This window comes from Monodelphis domestica, chromosome 1, assembly GCF_027887165.1.
Source record: "Monodelphis domestica isolate mMonDom1 chromosome 1, mMonDom1.pri, whole genome shotgun sequence".
NCBI classification, from domain to species: Eukaryota; Metazoa; Chordata; class Mammalia; order Didelphimorphia; family Didelphidae; genus Monodelphis; species Monodelphis domestica.
In genome coordinates, this window is record NC_077227.1 from 254,216,315 (window position 1) to 254,240,181 (window position 23,867).

Consider the following 23,867-nt stretch of genomic DNA (forward strand, 5'->3'; position numbering starts at 1 on the left):
CATGAGTTCCCATGAGAAAACTATACAAGCCATACATCCAACCTCAGCATCTCTTCTGAGTTTCAGTTTCACACCACCAAATTGTCTATTAGACAATTCAAACTAGAGATCCCAGATGTATCTCAAACTAAACATGAACAAAACACTGTCTTTCTCCAAAAACATTTAGCTCTCTTATACTTTCCTATTACTGTCCAGGATATTAGCATTTTGCTAATATTACTCTCAAACCTGTAACCTCACAATTATCTCTTTGACTCCTCCCATCTGCCATACCTTACATATCCAGTCAATTTATTTCCTCATTCACATCTCTGCAATCTGACTTCTTTTCATTTCTCAGATAGCTATAATATTATTAGATCAAGCATTACTCACCTGGAAATAATAACCTCTTTAACTGGTCCCGCTAGTTTTTCCCCATTCTGATCCATCCTTCCCATAGCTCCCAGTGGTTTTCCTTAATTGTTGGCCTGACCATGTCATTCTCCTACTCAATAAACATCAGGGACTCCCTATTGCTTTTAGGATTAAATAGAAACCACTCTGTTTGGCTTTCAAAACCCTGTGCAGACTGTTTCCAATTCCTTTCCTCACTCTATAGTATTTTCAAATAAGTATTTTTGCTTTTTCTCACAAATGATACTCCATCCATGCCTCAATAAACTTCAGTTTCTTCAAGACTCAACTCAAGCTCCACTTTCTACCACAAAGCCTTCCTGAATCCACAAGTTGCTAATGTTCTCTCTCCCAAACTAAACTGTATTTACTCTGCATATACTTATATGCTCATGTCTTATCCCATGATAAATGAATCTCTTTATGTATTGCAGGTTATTCCACTGTAATCTCTGTATCCTGAGCACCCAACACAGGGTAGGTACTTAACAAATGCTTGCTTACTGACTGATTCTCTAAATATATTTTGTAAATTATTAGGTGCTAACAGAAATGTAGGTTAGGCAGGCTGGTCCTAAGATGTGTAAAATTGAGATTTGAACTCTGGACTCCATTCCCCAGGAGTCCTTGCTAGCTCCCAGAGTGCTTTGTAATCTCACTGAATTCTCAAGAAAAATGATTATTGAGAGGGTCTCCGCCCACGGCGGGCCCTCTTCTCTTCCTGGCTCAGCCGGCAAACAGACGCATCTCATGATATGAGTGAAATTTGGGTGGGCCTCATGGCCCACCTAGCATGTGCTTCTCTTGCTTGTATTTTCTTTAATCCTCAACCTTTAATAAACCTCAAAAAAATATAATACTCCTTGCAGAGAGAAACTAATTTCTACCTGCCTCGGTCTCCCCTAAATTTCAATCTTTACAGTTGGTTGATACAACTCTGTTAGCGGGCCCACAATTAAAATCTTCCTGAGTTGCAGAATCTGTCAAAATTGATGTTCTACTGACAGAATCTTAAGAAACTAGGATTATTTCCAGGCTATAGTAAAGCATACTGCAGTCTATTAAATAAATAATAATTGCACAGACCTTTAAACATGGGTAATTGATTAACCAATTTAAGCTTGGTTAACCAATTAGTTAATCCCTCCATCAGAATATACATTTTTTGCAAATTTCAGAACACAATGGGAAGACACGAAATCAAATCCAATGTACCTGCAGTTGGGCTGGATAAAGATGCTGTGGTCATAGGTTTCCGTTTCCTCTTTATGTCCCTTGAACATGGTGGTCCCAAGTGTACATTTGCCTGTCTGCACATGAGAAAGAGACAAGAGTTCTACCAACATATAAATTAAAGCAAGTGTTACAATGTAAGACATTAAGTTGATTTTCTCTGGAAGCTCAACACCTTCCCCAACTTGTTACTCCCCACTCAAAAATCTTCAGTGATTCAATACTTATCTCTAGGATAAATGCAAAGCCTTCAGCCTGACTTTTAAAGACCTCCTCAATCTGACTCCATCTTTCAGTTTTTTTTTTTAATCTCCATTCTCCTTTCATGCAAAATATAGCCAATATGGTCTATTAATTATTCCCTAAACTCAACATTCCATTTTCTACCTTGGAAGCCCTTACAAAGGTTGCCCTTCAGGTCTAAAATACATACCTTTCTCAACTGTCTCTTAGGATCTTAGCTTCATTCAAGACTTAGGCTCACATAACACCACCTCTGTGACATGGCTCAGATATCACTTCCCTGACCTTCCTAAGCTGTTATTAGTCTCTCTCTCCTTCATTTACTATGCATCTATTCAACCCTGTTCATGCAACATCCACTTGGTAAAATATCTAAGTTTCTTTAGGACAAGCACCATTTCATTTTCTTTTATTTCTTTTTTTTTAACCCTTACTTTATTAACCCTTAACCATATTAGATACTAAGTATCTATTATAAGGTAGAAGAGTGGTAAGGACTAGGCAACTGGAATTAAGTAACTTGCTTAAGGTCACACAGTTAGAAAGTATCTGAGGCCAAGTATAAGAAACACAGGATCTCCTATCTCCAAGGCCAGAGCTCTATCCACTGAACTATCTAGCTACCCTACTGTTTCATTTTCATACCTTTATAACCAGCACCTTGCACAAAATGTCTTGCCCATAGATGGTGCTCAAGAAATACCTATTGATTGATTAAACTGCATCATAGGACATGACAAAAATTTGCATAGTTCCTTTGCTGATTTTAATCAAATTTTTGCCTAAGACCATTCAGAATTAATCAAAAGTAGTCTGTAATTTCACCAATCACACACACCCATCCCACCTTTACCATTTGACTTCAGGGCACCAGGTATTCATTTTGAAAAAATACATGACAATTTTAGGTATAAGAGCTAGAGTCAAATGTTTAATTATTGAATAATTAAATTATTGAAATATATTCCCAAATGGAGAAACATTGAAAAATTTAATGCTGCTGAACAGACATTTGCATAACAATTTAAGAGTTACTTTTAACTATTCTACTTCCAAATACATGGATTTCTAATCCTATTATAAAATAGTAATCAAGTAACATTTTCATTTGTAAATTTTTTAAATAAATTAAAACCAGTTGTCATTAAAAACATTAATTGAGCCTGCAATTAAAAGGGTGTCCAAATCTGGACAGATGATTTGCTAAGACATATTTGGAATACTGTGTTCAATTCCAAGTGCTACATTTAATGAAGGACACTGGTAACAAGAGAAGCACAACCAAGATGGTGAGGTGACTAGAAACCATGACTTATAAGAAACAAGAGCTATTCAACCTAAGGAAAGGAAGCCTGAAGACAGTGAAAAGGGAAAGAAAGAGTCAGATGATACCTGTTCTTGAAGAATTTAAAGGGCTGTCATATAGAAAAAGATATCTGACTTGCTCTGTTTATCCCCAAAGAGCAATGGAGAGGCAGATTTCAACACAATACAAGGAAATTATTTTCTAATAATTAGTTAGTCCTGTTTAAAAAAAAACAATAGGTTTCCTTTGAAGAAAGTAGGTACACCGTCATTAGAGGTCTTAAAGTGGGCACTGGATGAATACCTGTGGATGGACACTTTGGCTATAGATTAAACTAAGATTCAGTTCTCCTCTGTGACTCTGGCAAATCTAATTTAGATGAAAAGTTCTGAGTTCAATCATAATGTCTCTAAAACATCAGGTAAGAAAATTCCTAAAATCTAAAGAGAGGTTTGGTATTCAGCCTTAATTTACATGTTTATCTATTACTCTAGTTAACCCCTGGTCTCAATATTCATTTGAGTAACAAAACAGCAGAATATATTACAATGCCTATGGACAGGCTTTGGGAGGAGAAGTTTGGGGGAAAGCAAACTTTTTTAGAAATGCAGAAAGCAAACTTTCTTAGAATTTCTCCTTTCTTAGGTACACTGGTGAGCATCTTCTGTAGATATCTGTGAGCCTGATGGACTTCTCTTCTTGATATTCACCTCCCCTACAGCTGAATCTGACTTTTAAAAATATTTTACCATAAGTTGGCTTCTTGTTGGTTACGAGTTTTTTATAGCTCCTATGTATATTTCTACTCCTTCCTCTACTTCCTGACACTTAGAATTCCTATCTGTAGTAAGGAAAAGACTTGTACAAAAATATTTATAGCTGTGCTCTTTGTGGTGGCAAAAATTTGGAAAATGAGAGGGTATTCACTGATTGGAGAATAGCTGAACAAATTATGGTATTTGATGGTGATGGAATATTATTGTGCTCAAAGGAATGATCAACTGGAGGATTTCCATGTGAACTGGAAGGACCTCCAGGAATTGATGCAGAGTGAAAGGAGCAGAACCAGGAGAACATTGAACACAGAGATGGATACACTGTAGCACAATCAAATGTAACAGACTTCTACTAGCAGAACTTACGAGAAAGAACGCTGTCCACATCCAGATAGAGAACTGCAGGAGTAGAAATGCAGAAGAAAGACATATAATCGATCACATGGTTTGATGGGGATATGATTAGGGTTTTGATGTTAAAAGATCACTCTAATGCAAATATGAGTAGTATATTACATAATAATGTAAATATATAAAATAAAAATAATATATAGTGCAGTGGAAGTGCTTGTCAGCTCCAGGAGGGGGGAGGAAAGAGCAGGGAGATCATGAATCATATAACCATGGACAAATATTCTTATTAATTAATTCATTAATTAAATAGAATCTCCATCTGTTTCTGATAGGTCCTCTTCTCTTTTGGGAAAATTCCTTATTCAAGAAGTGTATAGGCCCTGTTAACACCAGCTCTTATTGATTCAAAGAAGTGAACTTGCCTAACAAAAATTGTGGCTGAACTCTATTTTTCAGCTAAAATAAAGCTGATAAAGTTACAGACGAAAAAACCATATGGGCCTTAGGGGTCATTATTATTGTCCCTCATTTAAAAATAAGGTGTTGTGTATAGCTTTATAACATTATAGGACCACAGAATCTCAAGGGTGGAAGGGCCACCTAGTTCAGGTCATACTAAATGTGAATCTCTTCTACAATATATGTGGCAAGTGTATACAGCATCTCTTTGAAGACTTTTAGGGAGGGAATATCCACTAGGTCACCAATTCCATCTTCTTTACATTGAACCTAACTTCAGCTTCTCCCCTTCATCTTCTAGTTTTGTCTGCTGGTTCCAGACAGAATTCTAAGCTTTCAAAATACTTGGAGGTTTATCAAGTTCTCTTTGTCTAAATGCTCTTGGATCCTTCAATCATGACACAGATTTTGTTCTTTAGCTCTTCATTCTTCTTGTCAGCCTCTTCTACAGAATCCTTTCTAGTTTATCAGTGTGCTTGCTTCCTGAAATGTGGTGTGGGGACAGTGTGAGAATAGCAGGGGCTTCCATTGAGCAAAGCTCTAGAAAACCTATAAAGATCCTCCAGTAGCAAAGACTCTGGGGTAGCCATAGTGCAGTTAAAGTCAGACACATAGTTCACTCCTCACCTCAGACTTCAAATCCTCCCTCCTCTCCTCTCCCCCTTCTTTGCTAAAACTGAATATTCAAATCAAGAACCATTCTCTGGGAATCTTGACATATTTATTTATCAGCCTATAGAAAAATCTGTCTAGATTCAATGAGGTAAACCAGATCCATTATACCACACCTGTAATCATTACATTTTCATTGTGTATGTGAAAGCTTACCCAAGCTCCCAGACTCTATAAAACAGAATCCATAATCAATAAACCTTGCCTTGAAAGTCATGCTTTCTTGGCCCTTCCAATTAGTGCTTTGTTTTCTCTTATTTTTTTCTCATTTCCCTTGCTCCTAGTTGGGGATCTGTGAATAATTTGGCGAGGACTTGTCATGTAGGACCTAGACATGAATATACTCAAAATGTGGACACAAGAACAAGGAGTATATCTCTCTTAATGTGACCAAGGATTGTATTAGCTTTTTGATGTGTTATCACCCTGCTGACTCATAATGAACTTGCTATACTATACACTAAAAATCCTTTCTTAATAATTATCTTTTTCACAGAAACTATTATCTAACCATGCTCTCTTACATTTGTGAAACTATTTTTTAATCCAAGTTACATATTTACTTATCTCTACCCCCATAAAAATTTCATCATCATTTGGCCCAAAAGTCCAATATATAAAACTATTTCTGGATTCTGATTCTGTTATTGAAGGGATTGGCTGAGTCTCCTTAGCTTTGTGTCATCTGTAAATTTAGTGAGCATGAGAAGTATGTCTTTAATCTAAGACGATAAAACTTAAATAGTGGCATAAGATGAAGCAGAGATGTCTAAGGCAAACTAGAGACCTCCTTATAACATGGCCCAGAAATAAAAGTGCATTGTGGATTCAATCAGTTTTCCAATTCTGAATCCATTCATACTGACTAGTCCACATTTCTCCATTGTTCCCAAAAGAACAGCATTGGAAGGACACTGTTTTTATAGGACTGTGCCAGGCTGTTGTATTTATTCTGTCACCTATATTTACTTTGCTTTCTATACACATCTATTTAAAACAGAAATTGGCTGACAAGTTCCCTGAACATCCATATTTGTCTCTCTACATAATTCTTTCCTACTCATCAGAATGATTTCTTTCATCTTGAAAACTCCCTAGCCCTCCTCAGTTGATTTCCTTATATAAAATTTCATTCCACGGAATCCTGTGAAATCTCTCTGAAACCTTTTAAATTTTCCCTCCACAAAAAAATAAACTTAGCTCAATACTCTTTGTTCAGATTTCCTATCCCAAATTCTTAAGATGGTTGTTACTTTATAGCATTTGTGGTTCTATAGTACTAGCTCTATAGAGCCTAATAGTCTTTATTCTTCCCTTCTCTGCATCATGTTATTTCATCCTCCAGTCTCCTGATAAAAGTCAGGATTCCCCTCTTCCTCTTCAAATTATTTTCCTTCTTTGTTTTAATATATAGATTTTTTTTTGAAGTAACACCACATTCTCCTTAATTACCAAAGGATTAGAGGTTTCACAATCACTTTTATCTCCTATTGTAGTATCAAGATTGCATGCTGAGCATATTGGACAGTTAGCTGGCAATGGCATAAAGACAAACACTAGTTACTCTTAACAGGTTACTAAGTCTTCCCATTCTGCTTTATGGAATCAAGAGTCTCATTCCTTTGTAATTTGTGCTAATAGCTCTGGCAATCAATTATCATTCTCAAGAGGAGAGTTATTTTTCTTCATGTTCTTATAAAAAAACTCCTGGTTCCTATCTGTCCTAGGTTGCTGGAAATCTCATCACCAACAATGTACCGCATTACTGTATGTACACAAACTAAGGCAATGATCTGGTTCTGAATTAACTCTTTTAAAGAACTAGGAGAAGCACCATGATACAGTAAAAAGAGCAATACATCTAGAGTCAAGAGATCCACACTGAAATCTCTCTGGGCCTCAGTTTCCTCACTTATAAAATGAAGACACTATATCAAATGGCTTTTAAGGTCCCAATTTGTAGAATCCTTCCATCCACCTAAAGTATCTTTGCCAAAAGACCAACTGCTTGCCTATGCTAATTACAGAGTATGTACCCTAGGCGCTGCTACCCAACTAGTCTTCGAGTTTAGCTTGGCTCTTATGTATGCCTATAGTGAATTCCTTGCCAGCTGGCTTACTGCAATGTTTGTTTTCTTTGCTAGTTGATTGATTACCATATCTTTCTCTTCAATAATGCTATTCTTTGACTACTGACCTTACATAATATTCCCATGTAGTTAGAACCAAGAAAAATCAGGAAGGGTAAAATTTAAGAGGTCAAAATCTCCATTTTCTTCAAACCCTTTTCTGATGTTCCTGACCTAGCTACTGTTGGCCAATCTTTAGCATATAGCAGACCTGGCCATCCTAAACAAAGGGAGGGAAAATAATGTGAGAGTAAAAAATAGCAATATTTGCTTCTTCATATCACTACTAATTTTATACAAGAATACTGATGGGCTCAAATAGACTTTTGTCACCTAGCAGTCTCACTGCTGTGAATAAGGACTCAAAAAGGGACAAGTCAGAAGGCAGATATCACAAAGAGCTGAGAAAAGTGTTTGATTTTTCCCACCCTGTCTGGCCCAGGTTCTCTTATTCTTTGACTGGTACTCATGTCTCAGAAGCTAATGCAAGGCAAGGAAATTCCCAGCAAGATTATTAAACAATTTCCACTCCCTTTATTGACACTACTCATCCCTCCAAAAAGATCATCAAGAGCTCTAAACATTGTGAATTTCTAAGATCCAATTCCAGATTTAGTATTTGGCTATTTGTTAGTAAATCATTAGTATGCTCAAATATTTATAGTGACCTTAGAGTTTTTAATAAGATCATGGTAATTTAGTAGTGATGGGTGTAGTGATGGGCAGTGGGAAGAAAAGGCTTTGGAACTAGAGGAGGAAAAACAAGAAGTATCTGAAAAGAATGTATCTACTTGATACTGGTTAAGCAAATAATTTTTTGCAATTAAGGCTGTTCTTCACAATGTGATTATTCTTCTGTTCTACAAACAATATGCTATGGAGATACCACATACAATTTTAAAAGAATTCACTTTATGTTTATATGTGTGTATAAATATATATGTATACATAAATATAAATATATGTCATATATGGAAAGAAACAGAGACATGACAGATAGAGAAAGTGAGACACATAGGAAGAAAATGAGGCTTGAATAGCATGGAATTGCTAAAAATATGTATTTTAAGCTAAAATACTCCTCAAATCTTAAACTCTTTTAAAGATAACATCTGAAAGCCAATAATATAAGTCATTAAAAAGGTTCTCAACATTAAAAGGGTTCTCCAAATTTGGGATACATTTATTCAACTGTCTCTTAAGTGTTTGCAAAGTGTAAAACATGGTGTTGGCACTAAGGAATGATTAGTATAAAAATTCAAATTGACATCACTAAAAATTACAAAATGCTTTCCTCATAATAATCCTATAACTTCAAATATTATTATCCCTATTTTATAGATGAGGCCACAAGGTTAGACATACATTTATATGTCAGAACCCAAGCTTCATTTAAAGACCAATGTTCTTTCCACCAAACCAAAATGTTTCTCATCTTTAAAGATAATTATGACATAAAATATTATTGAATAATCTATCAGAAAAGGCTATACCCCAAAATAACATCTAAATCCTAAAGTAAACCAAGGAATAAAGCTTTATTTAAAAAGGAGACCATATAGTGACTATGAATTTAGAATCTATTCCAAAATGGGAGATATCGGTTTTTATTTAATTTTCTTTGCATCTTATTAGCACAAGATCATAGTGCTAGAGCTGGAAGGACCATCAATGACTATCTAATCCAGCCCCTGTTTTATCAATAAGGGAAATAAAGTTAAAGAGGATTTGTCTAAGGTTATACAGGTATTAAGTGCTAGAGGTGGGATTTGAACCTTGGTCCTCTGATTCATTGTGAGCTAGTGTTCTTTCCACTGATAACTAAACTCCAGTTTCAGCCTCTAATAAATGAGTGAAGTGAAATGATAATAGGAGAGTGAAGAATTCAATTAAAATTAACTCCAACATTTATTAAACACCTAAATATAAAAAGCACTGGAGATAAAGCATTTGGTTTTGTTTTTTTAAGCACAGTTCCGGCACTCAAGGGAATTAATATCTAATAGAAGGAAAACAATGTACATGATAAAAAGTAGAATGTTTTGGGAATAAAGAATAGTCCAGATAATTGTCGCTAGAAAACATGAAGTAAAAATCACTTTCAGAAGAGAAGAGGTATCTTCATAGAAACCTCTGACAAAGGTTTAATTACTCATATTTATAAAGAGCTAAATCAATTGTACAAAAAATCAAGCCATTCTCCAATTGATAAATGGGCAAGGGACATGGATAGGCAATTTTCAGATAAAGAAATCAAAACTATTAATAAGCACATGAAAAAATGTTTTAAATCTCTTATAATCAGAGAAATGCAAATCAAAACAACTCTGAGGTATCACCTCACACCTAGCAGATTGTTCAACATGTCAGCAAAGGGAAAGTAGTGAATTTTGGAGGGGATGTGGCAAAGTAGGGATATTAATGCATTGCTGGTAGACTTGTGAATTGATCCAACCATTCTGGGAGGCAATTTGGAACTATGCCCAAAGGGCGATAAAAGACTGCCTGCCCTTTGGTCCAAACATACCAATGCTGGGTTTATACCCCAAAGAGATAATAAGGAAAAAGACTTGTACAAGAATATTCATAGCTGCACTCTTTGTGGTGGGAAAAAAAATTGGAAAATGAGGGGATGCCCTTCAATTGGGGAATGGCTGAACAAATTGTGGAATATGTTGGCGATGGAATACTATTGTGCTCAAAGGACTAATAAAGTGGAGGAATTCCATGGAGACTGGAAGGACCTCCAAGAATTGATACAGAGTGAAAGGAGCACAACCAGGAGAACATTATACACAGAGACTGATACACTGTGGTAATAATCAAATGTAATAAGTCTTCTCTACAAGCAGTAATGCAATGATCCAGCAGAATTCTGAGGGACTTATGAGGAAGAACACTAATCACAGCCAGGGAAAGAATTGTGGGAGAAAAAACACAACTGCTTGATCACATGGGTAAATGGATATTATTGGGGTTGTAGACTCTAAGCAATCACCCTAATTCAAATATTAATAATATGGAAATGGATCTTCATAAATGATACATGTAAAACCCAGTGGAGGGGAGGGAAAGAACATGAATCACGTAATCATGAAAAATATTCTAAATTAATTAATTAAATAAACTTTAAAAAATTAAAATAAAGGGAAAGGCCAGAAATCAGGCCACAGAGTTAAGAGAACAAGAGGAAAGAAGTAGAGGCATTGACTACAGATGACATCCTCAGAACATAGACATGAAAGAGAAGAAAGAAGACAAAGAGCTAGCACAGATAGACATATCAAGTAAGTTTTTGTTGAGGATAGTGGAGACATAAGCTTGCTAATAAGCAGCAGGGGACAACCAGTAAACAAGAGAGATATGGAAGATTAGTGCAAAAATGGGGATGCAAAGAGACAGGGGAAAAACAAAATAATGTAATTAGGAGAAAGGAAATGGTAGACTAAGGAAAAATCTCTAATTATATGTTTGGCAAGGGTTTATTATTCAAGATATTGACAATAAGCACAAATATTGGGACCAAGACATTTCCCAAAAGTTAAGTGGCCAACAGATACCAAGCAAAAGAAGAGATGCCAACTATGAACAATCCTGTTAAGATTTGGCTTGAAATCACAAATAATGAAAAATACAAATCAAAATAACTAATACCCAACAATTTGGCAATAATGAAAAAAAGAGGGAAATAGTCAAATAAAAGCACACTAATAGTGCAGGTTAAACACCAACCATTCTGGAAAGCAATCTGTAATAATGCAAAAAGACTTAAAAAAAAATCCATACTCTGACCTAGCATACCCATGGCTAGCCATATATTCCAAGGATGTCAAAGACAAAAAAGGTAGACCTCAGACACAAAAATATTCATAGCAACACATTTTGTGCTACCAAAGAATTGCGGGTGGGAGGGTGGAGTTCAGTTCATGCTCATCAACTGGGGAATCTGTGATGTGTTTTACAAATATTTTCTCATTTGATCCTCATAACAACCCAGTGAGGTAGGTGCTACTATATAGGTAATTCCCATATTCAGAGAAGTCAAACATTTACTAAGTGTCTGAGGCAGCACTTGAGCTCAGGTCTTCCTAATTCCATGTCCAGCACTCTATCCACCATACCACACTGAATCTCCACAGTGATGAGCTTCATTATTCAAGTTGCAAGAATTGAAAACTACCAATTATTTTTTTTTTAAATGAAGGAATTAGATGAACAGGTACAACACAAAGTAAGCCTGCAACAATATGAATGGGAAGCTCATTATCACAACAGAAACACAGTCTGAGCAAGTTTGAACTTATAATGAGCAAGTCTGGTCTCAGTGAAAGACATAAGCACCTCCTTTCCTTCTTTAAAGGAGTGAGGGACACTACATGTAATTTCAGAGCTAGGTGATGTGTTCATCAATTTTGTTGAATTTTTTCCCCTTTTTTGATACTTTGTTACAAAGGAGGGATTCTGAGAAGGGGGAATATAGTGAGTGATGTATGTAGGTAATACAGAAATAAAAACTTAAAGATTATTGAAATAGAAGCAGAAATTGACAATAAGGGGCTTTATTAGAATAGTGGCAGGAAGGTAGAAAAAGAATACAAGTGAGGAAGAGTAAGGAAGTAGATGCAATTGGACTAGGTACCTGAGATAGGAGATTAGGAGTCAAAGACAAACCAAACGTTTCAAAAATTTAAAAGATGAGTTATGTTCCATAACAAAGGATCAGTAGGATCCTAGATTTACTGAAGAGACATCAGAGAGTTCATCAATAAAGAAGTTAAGCTATTTTTCCAGGATCATGCAGGTAAATAAGTCTCTGAGGCAAGTTTCAAATAATAGCTAATAGGAAACAAAATTTATATAGTACTCTCAGATTTACAGTTCTCTACATGTTATTCATTTGATCCCCAAAAAGGTTGGTGCTACTATTATGCCCATTTAAAAAGAAGAAACTGAAACTGAATAAAATTTATTAACTTCCCAAGATGGCACAGCTAATCAGTGTCTGTGGTAGCATTTGAACAATGAATCCTTGAGTATTTGGGATCTCTGGAAATTCTGGAAGAAAGTTTGGAATTATGCCAAAGTAACTGAACTTGTACATACCCTTTAACTCAACAACAGATCAAAGGAAGTAGAAAAAGGCCATTAACTATGAAAATGCACATTAAACAGCTCTTTCTGTAGTGGCAAAGACTTGGAGACAAAGGGAGTACTTACAAATTAGAAAATGCATGAATAAATTATGAAACATTAGTGTAATGGATAAGATATAGGGAAGATTTGTATGAACTGAAAACAAGAGTAAAAGGAACAGAACCAGGAGAATAATTTATGTAACAACAACTTTGGGACTCTGATCAGTGCAATTACCAACCACATTTCCATCGGACCAGTGAAGAGACTACCACTTCCAAGTAGGGAAGTGATGAACTCAAGATGCAACACAAACATATATTTTTAAGATGAAGACAATGGGGAAAATTTGTTTTCCATGATCACTATGATCACTACCAAGGTCTGACTTTTCTTTTTCAAAAGGTAGGAAGGAAAGAAAATCAAAGTTTGTCAATTGGGAAAAATCAAATTTTTTAAAATCATGTACCTTGCTCTGGTATTATGTTTTTAAATGACTCAGAAATTTTTATTATGACAATACTTCATTTGTCTATCTATATTCTGATGAACAAAAACTGCTGTATGAGAGGAACTTCATAGATGGAATAACCTTATGGTAAGTATTATTATAGGAGAATACAACTTCTTACATGACTTCAAAGACTAAGGCGTCAAAAGACTAAGAAAGGGCTGCCATGCATCCTCAGCAGGCACAAGATGAATAAAAGATTCATTCCATTAAGCCCTGAGGTAAGACCTGAGGCTACTTATGGTGGCTCCAGAGCTCAAAATTAATAGCACAAATAGAATCATTTCCTTGCTTTTTGAAATGCAAGGTAAAATGGTAAAACCAGCGGGGCATACAAATCTGATAAGCAGATTATAATGTCTGTGGGAAAATTAAACCAAATTACAACAAACAGACTATCAACCCAAATTTCATGTGAAGGTGGATCTCGTATGTTTAACTAACTAGGCATTATCTAGGGACTTTCTTTGTATCCCCAAGACCTAGAATATTGCTTAGCATATTAAAGGTGTTTAATAAATGCTTGTGAAACCAAAGAATCAGGTATCTCCATCACTTCATATATTATTTTAAACTAGACTAGTTAGAGAACCACTTTATTTCCATGGTTTTTTAAAATCGGAAATTGGCTGAAGAAATTTTGGCATATGAAGGCAATGAAATATGAATTCATTGTAAAAAATTACAAATATGAAGAACTGAGGGAAATTCAGGAAGACTTGTATGAATTGACTAATTGTGAAATAAACAGAACTATAAGAACAACAAAATAAAACATTTAAAAAATCAGGTACCTTCATATATTATAGTTTGCTTGGAATCATTTGTATGCTTTGAGAATCTACCCTATAGCTCATGGACATCCTACTTTAGAGATCAAATCAAACCAATAACCAAATTCTCAAATAAGAGTCCCTCAAAATAAAAAAAATTTAAAAAATAAGGTATTTATTAAGAACCTACAATGTGTTGGACATTATGCTAGAACCTGGAGACAAAAGAGAGAATGAAAGAGTATCCTGCCCTCAATAAGCTTACATTCTATAAGGAAGATGTTTCTTCTAGAATCAGTTAATGAGGTAACTGGGTAAACATGGCGGCAGTCTAGACGCAAGACTCGTCCTCTCCCCAGCACCCACCAATATAAACTACCTCAAAAGATCAAAAAGACCAAATTCATAAGAACAAAGGGACTCTATAGTACGGCTCAGCATTCAAGGTACATAGGATTTGGGCATTTCCACACTATAAGGGGATGAAAAAGCTCCCACCAAAATGTGAGCTTTATTTCCAGAGCCAGAGTCAGAGCCAGCGCATGCCAGAATCAGCGAGTGAACGAGGGGCACTTCTAGAGTAAGGGGCACCTCTAGATCCTTGGGAGCTGACTAAGACCACCAAAGACCTACCCCTGAGAGCAGCTACACCTGAAACCTCAGCAGACTGAAGATCTTGCACAGACCGTGGGCACTCACAGGAAGATAGCACAGAGAAGGGCAGTAAAAAGCAGAAGCTGCAGAGATTCGAGGGCTTGCCTCAGGCAAAATCCTTGCTCCTTAGCTCCATACACAGAGAGCCTGCCCATCTCACTCAGATTTCTGACTAAAAAGGGAAGGAAAAACCTCCACAGTGATGGCAAATTGTGCCCAGGAACAGCAACCTCCCTCCACCAAAAAAAAAAAACAAGAAGGGTTTGACCCTGGAAAATTTTTATAGAGGAAAAACCCAGGCTACAGAGGAAATTCAAATAAACCCAAAGTCTTCCCAAAAAAATGGAAATTGTCCACAAGCTCTTGAAGAATTTAAATTGGAGCTTATCAAAAAGAAGGAAGGCTTCTGGCAAGAAAAGTGGGAAATAGTTAAAAGGACAAGAACTCCCAATTGGAGAAACAGCTAGAAGCCACGAAAAGCAGGATAGATGAAACTGAAAAGGAAAACCAGTCTTTAAAGACCAGAATTAGGCAACTGGAGGACAATGATCTTGCAAAACAGCAAGAATTAATAAAGCAAAGTCAAAAGACTGACAAAATAGAAGAAAACATAAAATTTCTCACTGACAAGATGACAGATCAGGAAAACAGCAAGGAGAGACAATTTGAGAATCATAAGTCTACCTGAAAATCCAGAAATAAACAGAAATCTTGACATCATACTACAAGAAATCATCCAAGAAAACTGCCCTGACAGTCTTGAATGAGGGGGCAGAATAGACATTGAAAGAGAACGTTCATAGAACACCCTCTACACTAAATCCTCAAAAGACAACTCCCAGGAATGTAATTGCCAAATTCAAGAGCTTTCAAGCTAAGGAGAAAATTCTACAAGAAGCCAAAAAGAGACAATTCAGATACCAAGGAGTACCAATCAGGATCACACGAGACCTGATAGCTTCCACACTAAAGGACCGCAAGGCTTGGAACATGATATTCTGAAAGGCAAGAGAACTGGGTCTTCAACCAAGGGTCACCTATCCATCAAAACTGACTATATACTTCCAGGGGAAAGTATGGGCATTCAACAAAATTGAACATTTCCAAGTATTTGTAAAGAAACAACCAGAACTAAGTGAAAAGTTTGATATCCAAACACAAAGATCAAGAGAAATATGAAAAGGTAAATAGAATTAGTTAATCAATAATAAAGCATTTATGAAATAGGTATGTATGTGTGTCATTATATTTTTGCTTTACTTCATGTCATTTTCCTTTTTTTTTAACCCTTATCTTCCATCTTGGAATCAATGCTGGGTATTGGTTCCAGAGCAAAAGAGTGGTAAGGACTAGGCAATGGGGATTAAGTGACTTGTCCAGGGTCACATAGCTAGGAAGTATCTGAGGTCAGATCTGAACCCAGGACCTCCTGTCTCTGGGCCTGACTTTCAATCCACTGAGCCCAGCTTCCCCCATATTCATTTTCTTATAAGCCAGTTCTAGTTACACACAATTCAGCACATATCAAAAACACTTAAAAATTAGATCTTTGAGGGAAAGGCAGAGCCAAGATGGCAAAGTAAAGGAATAGAAAGCTAGAATCTCTCTGAAAATCCCCTCCAATCAACTTTAAGTAAAGTTTCAAAACAAACATTAAAGTGGAAGAACAAAGAAAATGACACAGGGAGGTAATTTTCATGAAGAAGACATCTTGGAAGGCCTGTTTCACTGAGGTGAGAGGGGAACTTAGTCTGCAGCAGGGCCACACCACCAAGTTCTTTCAATCCACTGCTTAAGGTTTTGAACCCAAGTCCAGACCAATAGCAAGACCCCAAGATCCTGCCTAGGTTAATGCAGAGACTCCCACACCCTCTCCTTGAAGTTCCAAGCTCCAGCACAACCCCCCCCCCCCATGAGGCCTGGGCCCAAGCACAAGCCCATGATGAAGTCCCCTCTGTGTCAGAACAGCTATTGTGAGATCCTGAGGGTGCATCTAGTCTTGCAAACCAATACAACAGGTCCAGAGGTAAATTGAATCAGGAGTGAGAAGTGGCTTCCAGGGCTCTCAGCCCACAGGCCATCATATCACCTTAAAAGAACTGAAATTTGTAGACACTCAGAACTAGAGAATAGCTGCAAGAAAATACTGAAGTTGGGAACAGATCTCATCCTTAAAATAAAAGTTTAAAAAAAAAACTGGGAAAAATGAATAAAAAAAAAAACCCTAAACACAGAAAATTATTATGTAGACAAGAGCAAGGCACAAACTTAAGATCAAAGCAGCTACATGCAAAAACAAACAAACAAAAAAGAAAGAAGTTGAGGTAAATGGAATTTTTAAAAAGTTAAGATTTAATAGATCACTGAAAAAAGCTAAAAAGGAATAGAAAGGAATATGCTGCCTTCTCAGAGGTACATGGCACCTACACAAAATATTGAACAAGTATGAAGGGCGCAAAAACCTTACAACCAAATGCAGAAAGACAGAAATAATAAATACATCCTTTTCAGACCATAATGCAATAAAAACTATAGCCAATAAGGGACTATGGAAAGACTAATTAAAAACTAAATCTAATTCTAAAGAATGAGTAAGTCACCATAATAGGGCACAAAAACCTCACAACCATAGAAAAGCAAAATTATTAAACGTATCCTTTTTAGACCAAAATGCAATAAAAACTATATTCAACAAAGGATGCCAGAAAGACTAAAAACTAACTAGAAATAATCTTGTGCTAAGCAATGAATTGGTCAAAGAACAAATCCTAGAAACAATCATTTCATTAAAAATAACAACAATGAAAAACAACATACCAAAATTTATGGAATGCAGCCAAAACTATACTTAGGGAGAAATTTATACAGAGAAAAAGCAGATTGATGGATTGGGCATGCAATTTAAAGAAAAGGACAAATTAAAAATCCTTAAGTAAGCTGGAAATCCTGAAACTCAAAGGAAAAATTAGTAAAAATTTTGAAAGACCATGAACCTAAAAATAAGGACAAGAAATGAGTTTTATGAAAAAATAGATAAACCATTGGTAAATTTGATTTTTTTAAAAACCAAATTATCAGTATCAAAAAAGAAAAAGTTGAAATCACAACCAATGAAGAAGAAATTAAAGCAATTATTGGGTATTATTTTACCCAACTATATATGACAATAAATATGATAATCTAAGTGAAATAGATGAATATTTATAAAAATATAAACTGCCCAGATCAACAAAATAAACAAGAAAATAAATAAATAACCTTATCACAGAAAAAGAAATTGAACAAACCATCAAAGAATTCCCTAATATTCGAATACTACATAAATTATTTAGAAAAATAAAGGAAGAAAGACTATGATATCGAGAGCTAAATCTGGAAAAGTTAAAACAGATTAAGAAAACTATAGACCCATGAGGGCAAATCTATGGCATGCATGCCAAAGCGGGCACAAGGAACCCTCTCTGTGTGCATACCTATAGTGGGCCTTCAGAGGTTGTTACTAGAAAGCCAGAGGGACTTGGGGCAGAGCTGTTCCTCACTTCCCCAACTACTCTGCCCAGCAGCTAATGGAAGCACTTCTTCCTTCCCCTATCTGGGTGGGGGCCTCACACGCTGCATGAAGGTGAGGTAGAGACAGCAGCCTGTTGAGTCGGTAGCAAAGGTGATTCCTCTAATAGGGTTGAAGAGGAGCTAGGTTTGAGGGGAGCATAGCTCACAGCATGGCACATAGATGGAGGGAAGCGGAGCATTGGGGCCACTTTCCTCTCCCTCTCCATACATGCCTCTCTTCACCTGGCCCTCTGCTCAGCAGCCTAATGGGAACACTTCCTCCCTCCCCTGTCTGGGATAAAGGGGTGGGCCAGAGGTGAGGTACAAGGCACTTAATCTGGGGAGCAGGGTTGGGGTGGGACCTGGCACTCCCTCTCTAAAAGGTTGCCATCACTACCAAAGACTTCTCTAATGAAAACTCATGTGAACATTTTAGATAAAATACTAGCAAGAAGATTACAGCATTGCATCACAAGGATCATATACCCATAATGAGGCAAGTTTTCTACTAGGAATGCAGGGATGGTTCAATATTAGGAAAACTATCAGCATGATTAACTATATCAATAGCAAAACTAACAGAAACCATAAGATTATATTAATATAGCAAGAAGGAGTGGGTCATAGAAACAATCAGTAATTTCATTGAAGAGAATAACAATGACACAACATATTAAAATTCACGGATACAGACAAACCAGTCCTTAGGGGAAATTTCATCTCTCTAAATGCTTATGTCAATGGAGAAGAAAGCAGATCAATAAATTGGGCATACAATTAAAAAAGACTAGAAAACAAACAAGTTAAAAATCCACAATTAAACACTAAATTGGAAATCCTGAAAATCAGAGACTAATAAAAATTGAAAGTAAGAAAACCACTGAACTAATAAATAAAACCTGAGATTGGTTTTATGAAAAAATAAAACATGAAATCAATTGGTTCATTTGATTTTTTAAAAAAGAAAACCAAATTACCAGTATTAAAAAAGAAAAGGATGAATTCAACACCAATGAAGAGGAAATTAAGGCAATCATCAAGTGCTATTTTGTCCATTTATATGCCAATAAATCTGACAATTTAAATGAAATGGGTGGATATTTACAAAATATAAAATTGCCCAGTTTATCAAAAGAGGGAAAAGAATACTTAATTAACCCCATCTCAGAAAAATAAATAGAATAAGCCATCAATGAACTCCCTTAGGAAAAATCCCCAAGGTCAGATGGATTCATAAGTGAATTCTACCAAATATCTGAAGAACAATGAATCCCCAAACAAAATAAACTATTTAGAAAAATGGGCAGGGAAAGACTCCTACCCAAATTTCTTTTATGTCACAAATATGGTATTGATATCTAAGCCAGGAAAAACAAAAACAGAAAATTATAGACCAATTTTCTTAATGAAGACATATACAAAAATTTTAAATAAAATTCCAGCAAGGAGACTAGAGTAATATATCACAAGGATCATTCACTAAGACCAGGTAGGATTTATATCAAGAATGCTGGGCTAGTTCAATATTGGGGAAATTACCAGCATAACTGACCCTATCAATAACAAAACCAATAGAAATATGATTATCTGAATAAATGCAGAAAAAGCTTTTGACAAAATACAATACCCATTCCTATTAAAAAACACCAGGAAGCATAAGAATAAGTGGAACTTTCCTTAAAATGATAAGTAGTATCTAACCATAAACATCAATAAATATCTCTAATGGGGATTAAACTAAATACTAGAAGCTTTCCCACTAAGATGAAGGATGAAGCAAGGATGCCCAGTAACATTACTATTATTCAATAATGAATTAGAAATGCTAATATAGCAATAGGAGAAGGAAATGGGATTAAAGGAAACTAAACTCTTACTCTTTGTAGATGATATAATGGTTTACTTAGAGAATCAACTAAAAAAACTAGTTGAAATAATTAACTAGCAAAGTTGCAAGATACAAATTTGATAAAACCACTGAAATCATCAGCATTTCTATACACTACCAACAAAGTCCAACAGCAGGAGACAGAAAGAAAAATTTCATTTAAAATAACTCTAGACAATATAAAAATACCTGAGAGTCCATTTCCCAAGGCAAAACCAGGAATTATCTGAACATAATTATAAAGCACTTTTCACATGAAGTTAGATCTAAAAATTTGTTAAAATGTTAATCATTTATGGGGAAGTCGAGTTAATATTATAAAAATGACAATTCTGCCTAAATTAATTTACTTATTCAGTGTCATACCAAACTACCAAAAAATTATTTTTTTATAAAGCTAAGAAAAAAAATAACAAGAGGTCAAGAATATCAAGGGAACAAATTTTTAAAAAAATGAAAAGGTGGCCTACCCTTACCACATTTCAAATTGTACTACTAAAAAGCAATAATCATCAAACAATCTGGTCCAGGTTAAGAAATAGAATGATGGACTTGTACAAGAATATTCATAGCTGCACTCTTTGTGGTGGCCAAAAATTGGAAAACGAGGGGATGCCCGTCAATTGGGGAATGGCTGAACAAATTGTGGTATATGTTGGTGATGGAATACTATTGTGCTAAAAGGAATAATAAAGTAGAGGAATTCCATGGAGACTGGAACAACCTCCAGGAAGTGATGCAGAGCGAGAGGAGCAGAACCAGGAAAACATTGTACACAGAGACTGATACACTGTGGTACAATCGAAGGTGATGGACTTCTCCATTAGTGTCAATGCAATGTCCCTGAACAATCTGCAGGGATCTAAAAAATACTATCCACAAGCAGAGGATAAACTGTGGGAGTAAAAACACCGATGAAAAGCAACTGCTTGACTACAGGGTTGGAGGGGATATGACTGAGGAGAGACTCTAAATGAACACTCTAATGCAAATTCCAACAACAGGGAAATGGGTTCGAGTCAAGAACACATGTGATAACCAGTGGAATCGTGCTTCGGCTATGGGAGAGGGAAAGGTGGGGGGGGGGGGGGGGAAGGGGGGTGGAAAAGAAAATGATCTTTGTTTCCAGTGAATAATGTTTGGAAATGACCAAATAAAATAATGTTTAAAATTAAAAAAAAAAAGAAATAGAATGATGGATCAATGGAATAGATTAGATACGTAATATAAAGTTGTTAATGGTCACTACAATTTAGTATTTAAGAAACCCAAACATCCCAGCTTTTGGGATAAGAACTCACTATTTGACAAAAACTGCTTGGAAAATTGGAAAAGCTTATGGTAGGAAACTAGGTATAGACCAATATCTCACACTCTATAACCAAGATAGTCAAGAAGGGGCTTAGATATAAAGAGTGATACTATATAAGCAAATTAAGGGAACATGAATACTTTACCTATCAGATCTATATTTAAGGGAAGAATTTATGACCAAACAAGAGATAGAGAACATTACAAAATGTAAAATAAATCATTTTGATTATGTTAAGTAAAAAGGTTTTTGTACAAACAAAACTAAGGTAACCAAGATAGAAAGGAAACAGCAAATTTCTCTGACAAAGGCCTCATTTCTTAAATAGATAAAGAACTGAGTCAAATGGTCAAAGGATATGAATAACAAGTTTCAGGTGAGGAAATCAAAACTATCTATCGTCATATGAAAATGTGTTTTAAATCACTAATTTAATTACATATGATTAGAGAAAAGCAGATTAAAACAACTCTGAGGTATCACCTCATACATATCATATTAGCTAATATGATAAATACAGTAAAGGATAAATGTTTTAGGAAATGCGGCAAAACTGGGACACTAATGCATTGCTGATGGAATTGTGAACTGATCTAACCATGCTGAAAGGCAATTTGGAATTATGCCCAAAGGAATATGACACTGTGCATATTCTTTGATCCAGTAATATTGTGATAAAGGATATCACTACTAGGTCTAAATCACAAAGAAATTTAAAAAAAGGGAAAAGGACCAATTTGTACAAAAATATTTATAGCAGCTCTTTTTGTGGTGGCAAAGAACTGGAAATTGAGGGGATGCTCATTAATTGGGGGATGGCTGAACAAACTGCAGTATATGACTAGGATGAAATACTATTGTGCTATAAGAAATGACGAGCAAGATGATTTCAAAAACATCTGAGAAGACCTACATGAACTGATGCAGAATAAAGCAAGCAGGAGAACACTGTACACAGTAATGGCAATATTATATGACAATCAACTATGAAAAGACTTGGCTACTCTCAGCAATACAATAATTCAAGCCAATTTTAAAGGACGTAATGACAAAGAATGCTATCTGCCTTCAGAAAAAGAACTGATGGATTCTGAATACAGATCAAAGTATATCATTTTTCATTTTATTTTATTTCTGTTTTTATTTTTGGATTTTGATTCTATTTGAGTATTCTCTCCCAAACTGAACAGTATGTAATATGTTTTGCCAGATCATACATTTTTAACCCAGATCAAATTGCTTACCCTCTAAGGGAGGAGGAAAGTAAGGAAAAAAGGAAGATGATTTGGATCTTATAATTTCAGACATGTTAAAAATTATTATATGTAATTGGGAAGACAAAATATTTTTTTTAAAAAGTAGAACTTTCATAGCATTATAACTGTCTTACTGAAAAAAACAAGCAAAATAATCTACAAAAAGAGATAGATTATAAAATAACATTTCATCATTTTTAGCATTGAAAAAATAAGACCACACCTGAACAACAAGAAAAAGATACCAAACCTAAGAGATAAAGACATGTTATTTCTTCTCACTCTTTACAAAGTTTTACTAAAGGCAAAAGTTATAGATTTGTTTTTAGGTGCTACCAGCAACCAATGACCTAAGTCAGCCAAGAGTTCCCAGAAAATTCTTTACAAACCTATTAGGAAAACGAACTTCTATGCATTGTGTGAGCTTATGAGGTAGGGTAGGGGGCTGTGAACAAAGGGACTGAGAGAACTCAAGGAGGCAACATTAGAAAGTATGCCGGGGGCAGCTGGGTTGCTCAGTTGTTTGAGAGTCAGGTCCAGAGATAGGAGGTTCTGGGTTCAAATTCGGCCTCAGACACTTCCTGTGTGACCCTGGGCAAGTCACTTAACCCCCCACCCCACTGCCTAGCCCATACCACTCTTCTGCTTTAGAACCCAGTATTAATTCTAAGACGGAATGTAAGGATTTAAAAAAAAGAAAAAGAAAAAAAGAAAGTATGCTAAACTTGTAGCAAAGGACCTGAGTTTGAATTCCAGCTCTGCTACTCACTAACCTGAATATATCACTTAACTTTGCTGGGCCTCAGGTACCTTATATTAATTGAGAGAATTGGACAAGATAGAAATCTAACAATTTCCTGCACTAAATATATGAATTCCTGCAATCTGGTGAAAACTGGAAGCATCAGACTTCTTTGACAGAATACCAACCAAGCCACTTTACAAAGAAGGAAGTTTGACTACATAATGTAAGAACTTGGAAATGTCCTTTATGATTCAGTATCTAAGACTAAAGAGAGTCAATAAGGGTTCACATTTTCACCAAAGAATTAAGAATTAACTGGATAAAATTTAATGAAACATTCACAAATTAAGAGGAAAAAAAATTAAGACTATTTCTTTTTCAACACAGAGAGATAGGTGGGTATTGGTCTTATTTTATTTTCTCAGAGAGGATAGACTATAATTCCTTACTGAAAATATTCTTAAGCAAGTATAGT

At 35.6% G+C, this 23,867-nt stretch overlaps 1 protein-coding gene across 10 annotated transcripts in view; it reads right to left on the reverse strand.

Moving 5' to 3' along the window:
* GPATCH2L (G-patch domain containing 2 like) overlaps positions 1 to 23,867 on the reverse strand; it is an 89,326-nt gene that overhangs the window by 7,754 nt on the left and 57,705 nt on the right. For 5 of the 10 annotated variants that reach the window (XM_056810634.1, XM_056810633.1, XM_016427732.2 and 2 more), the window contains 2 exons: positions 4,324 to 4,356; positions 1,615 to 1,709 (listed from right to left, as the gene is read on the reverse strand). In XM_056810634.1, the coding sequence (XP_056666612.1) occupies positions 1,615 to 1,709; positions 4,324 to 4,356 (128 nt within the window). The remainder of the gene's footprint in view (positions 1 to 1,614; positions 1,710 to 4,323; positions 4,357 to 23,867) is intronic. The other 5 variants (XM_056810639.1, XM_007472772.3, XM_056810635.1 and 2 more) reach the window with 1 other exon arrangement.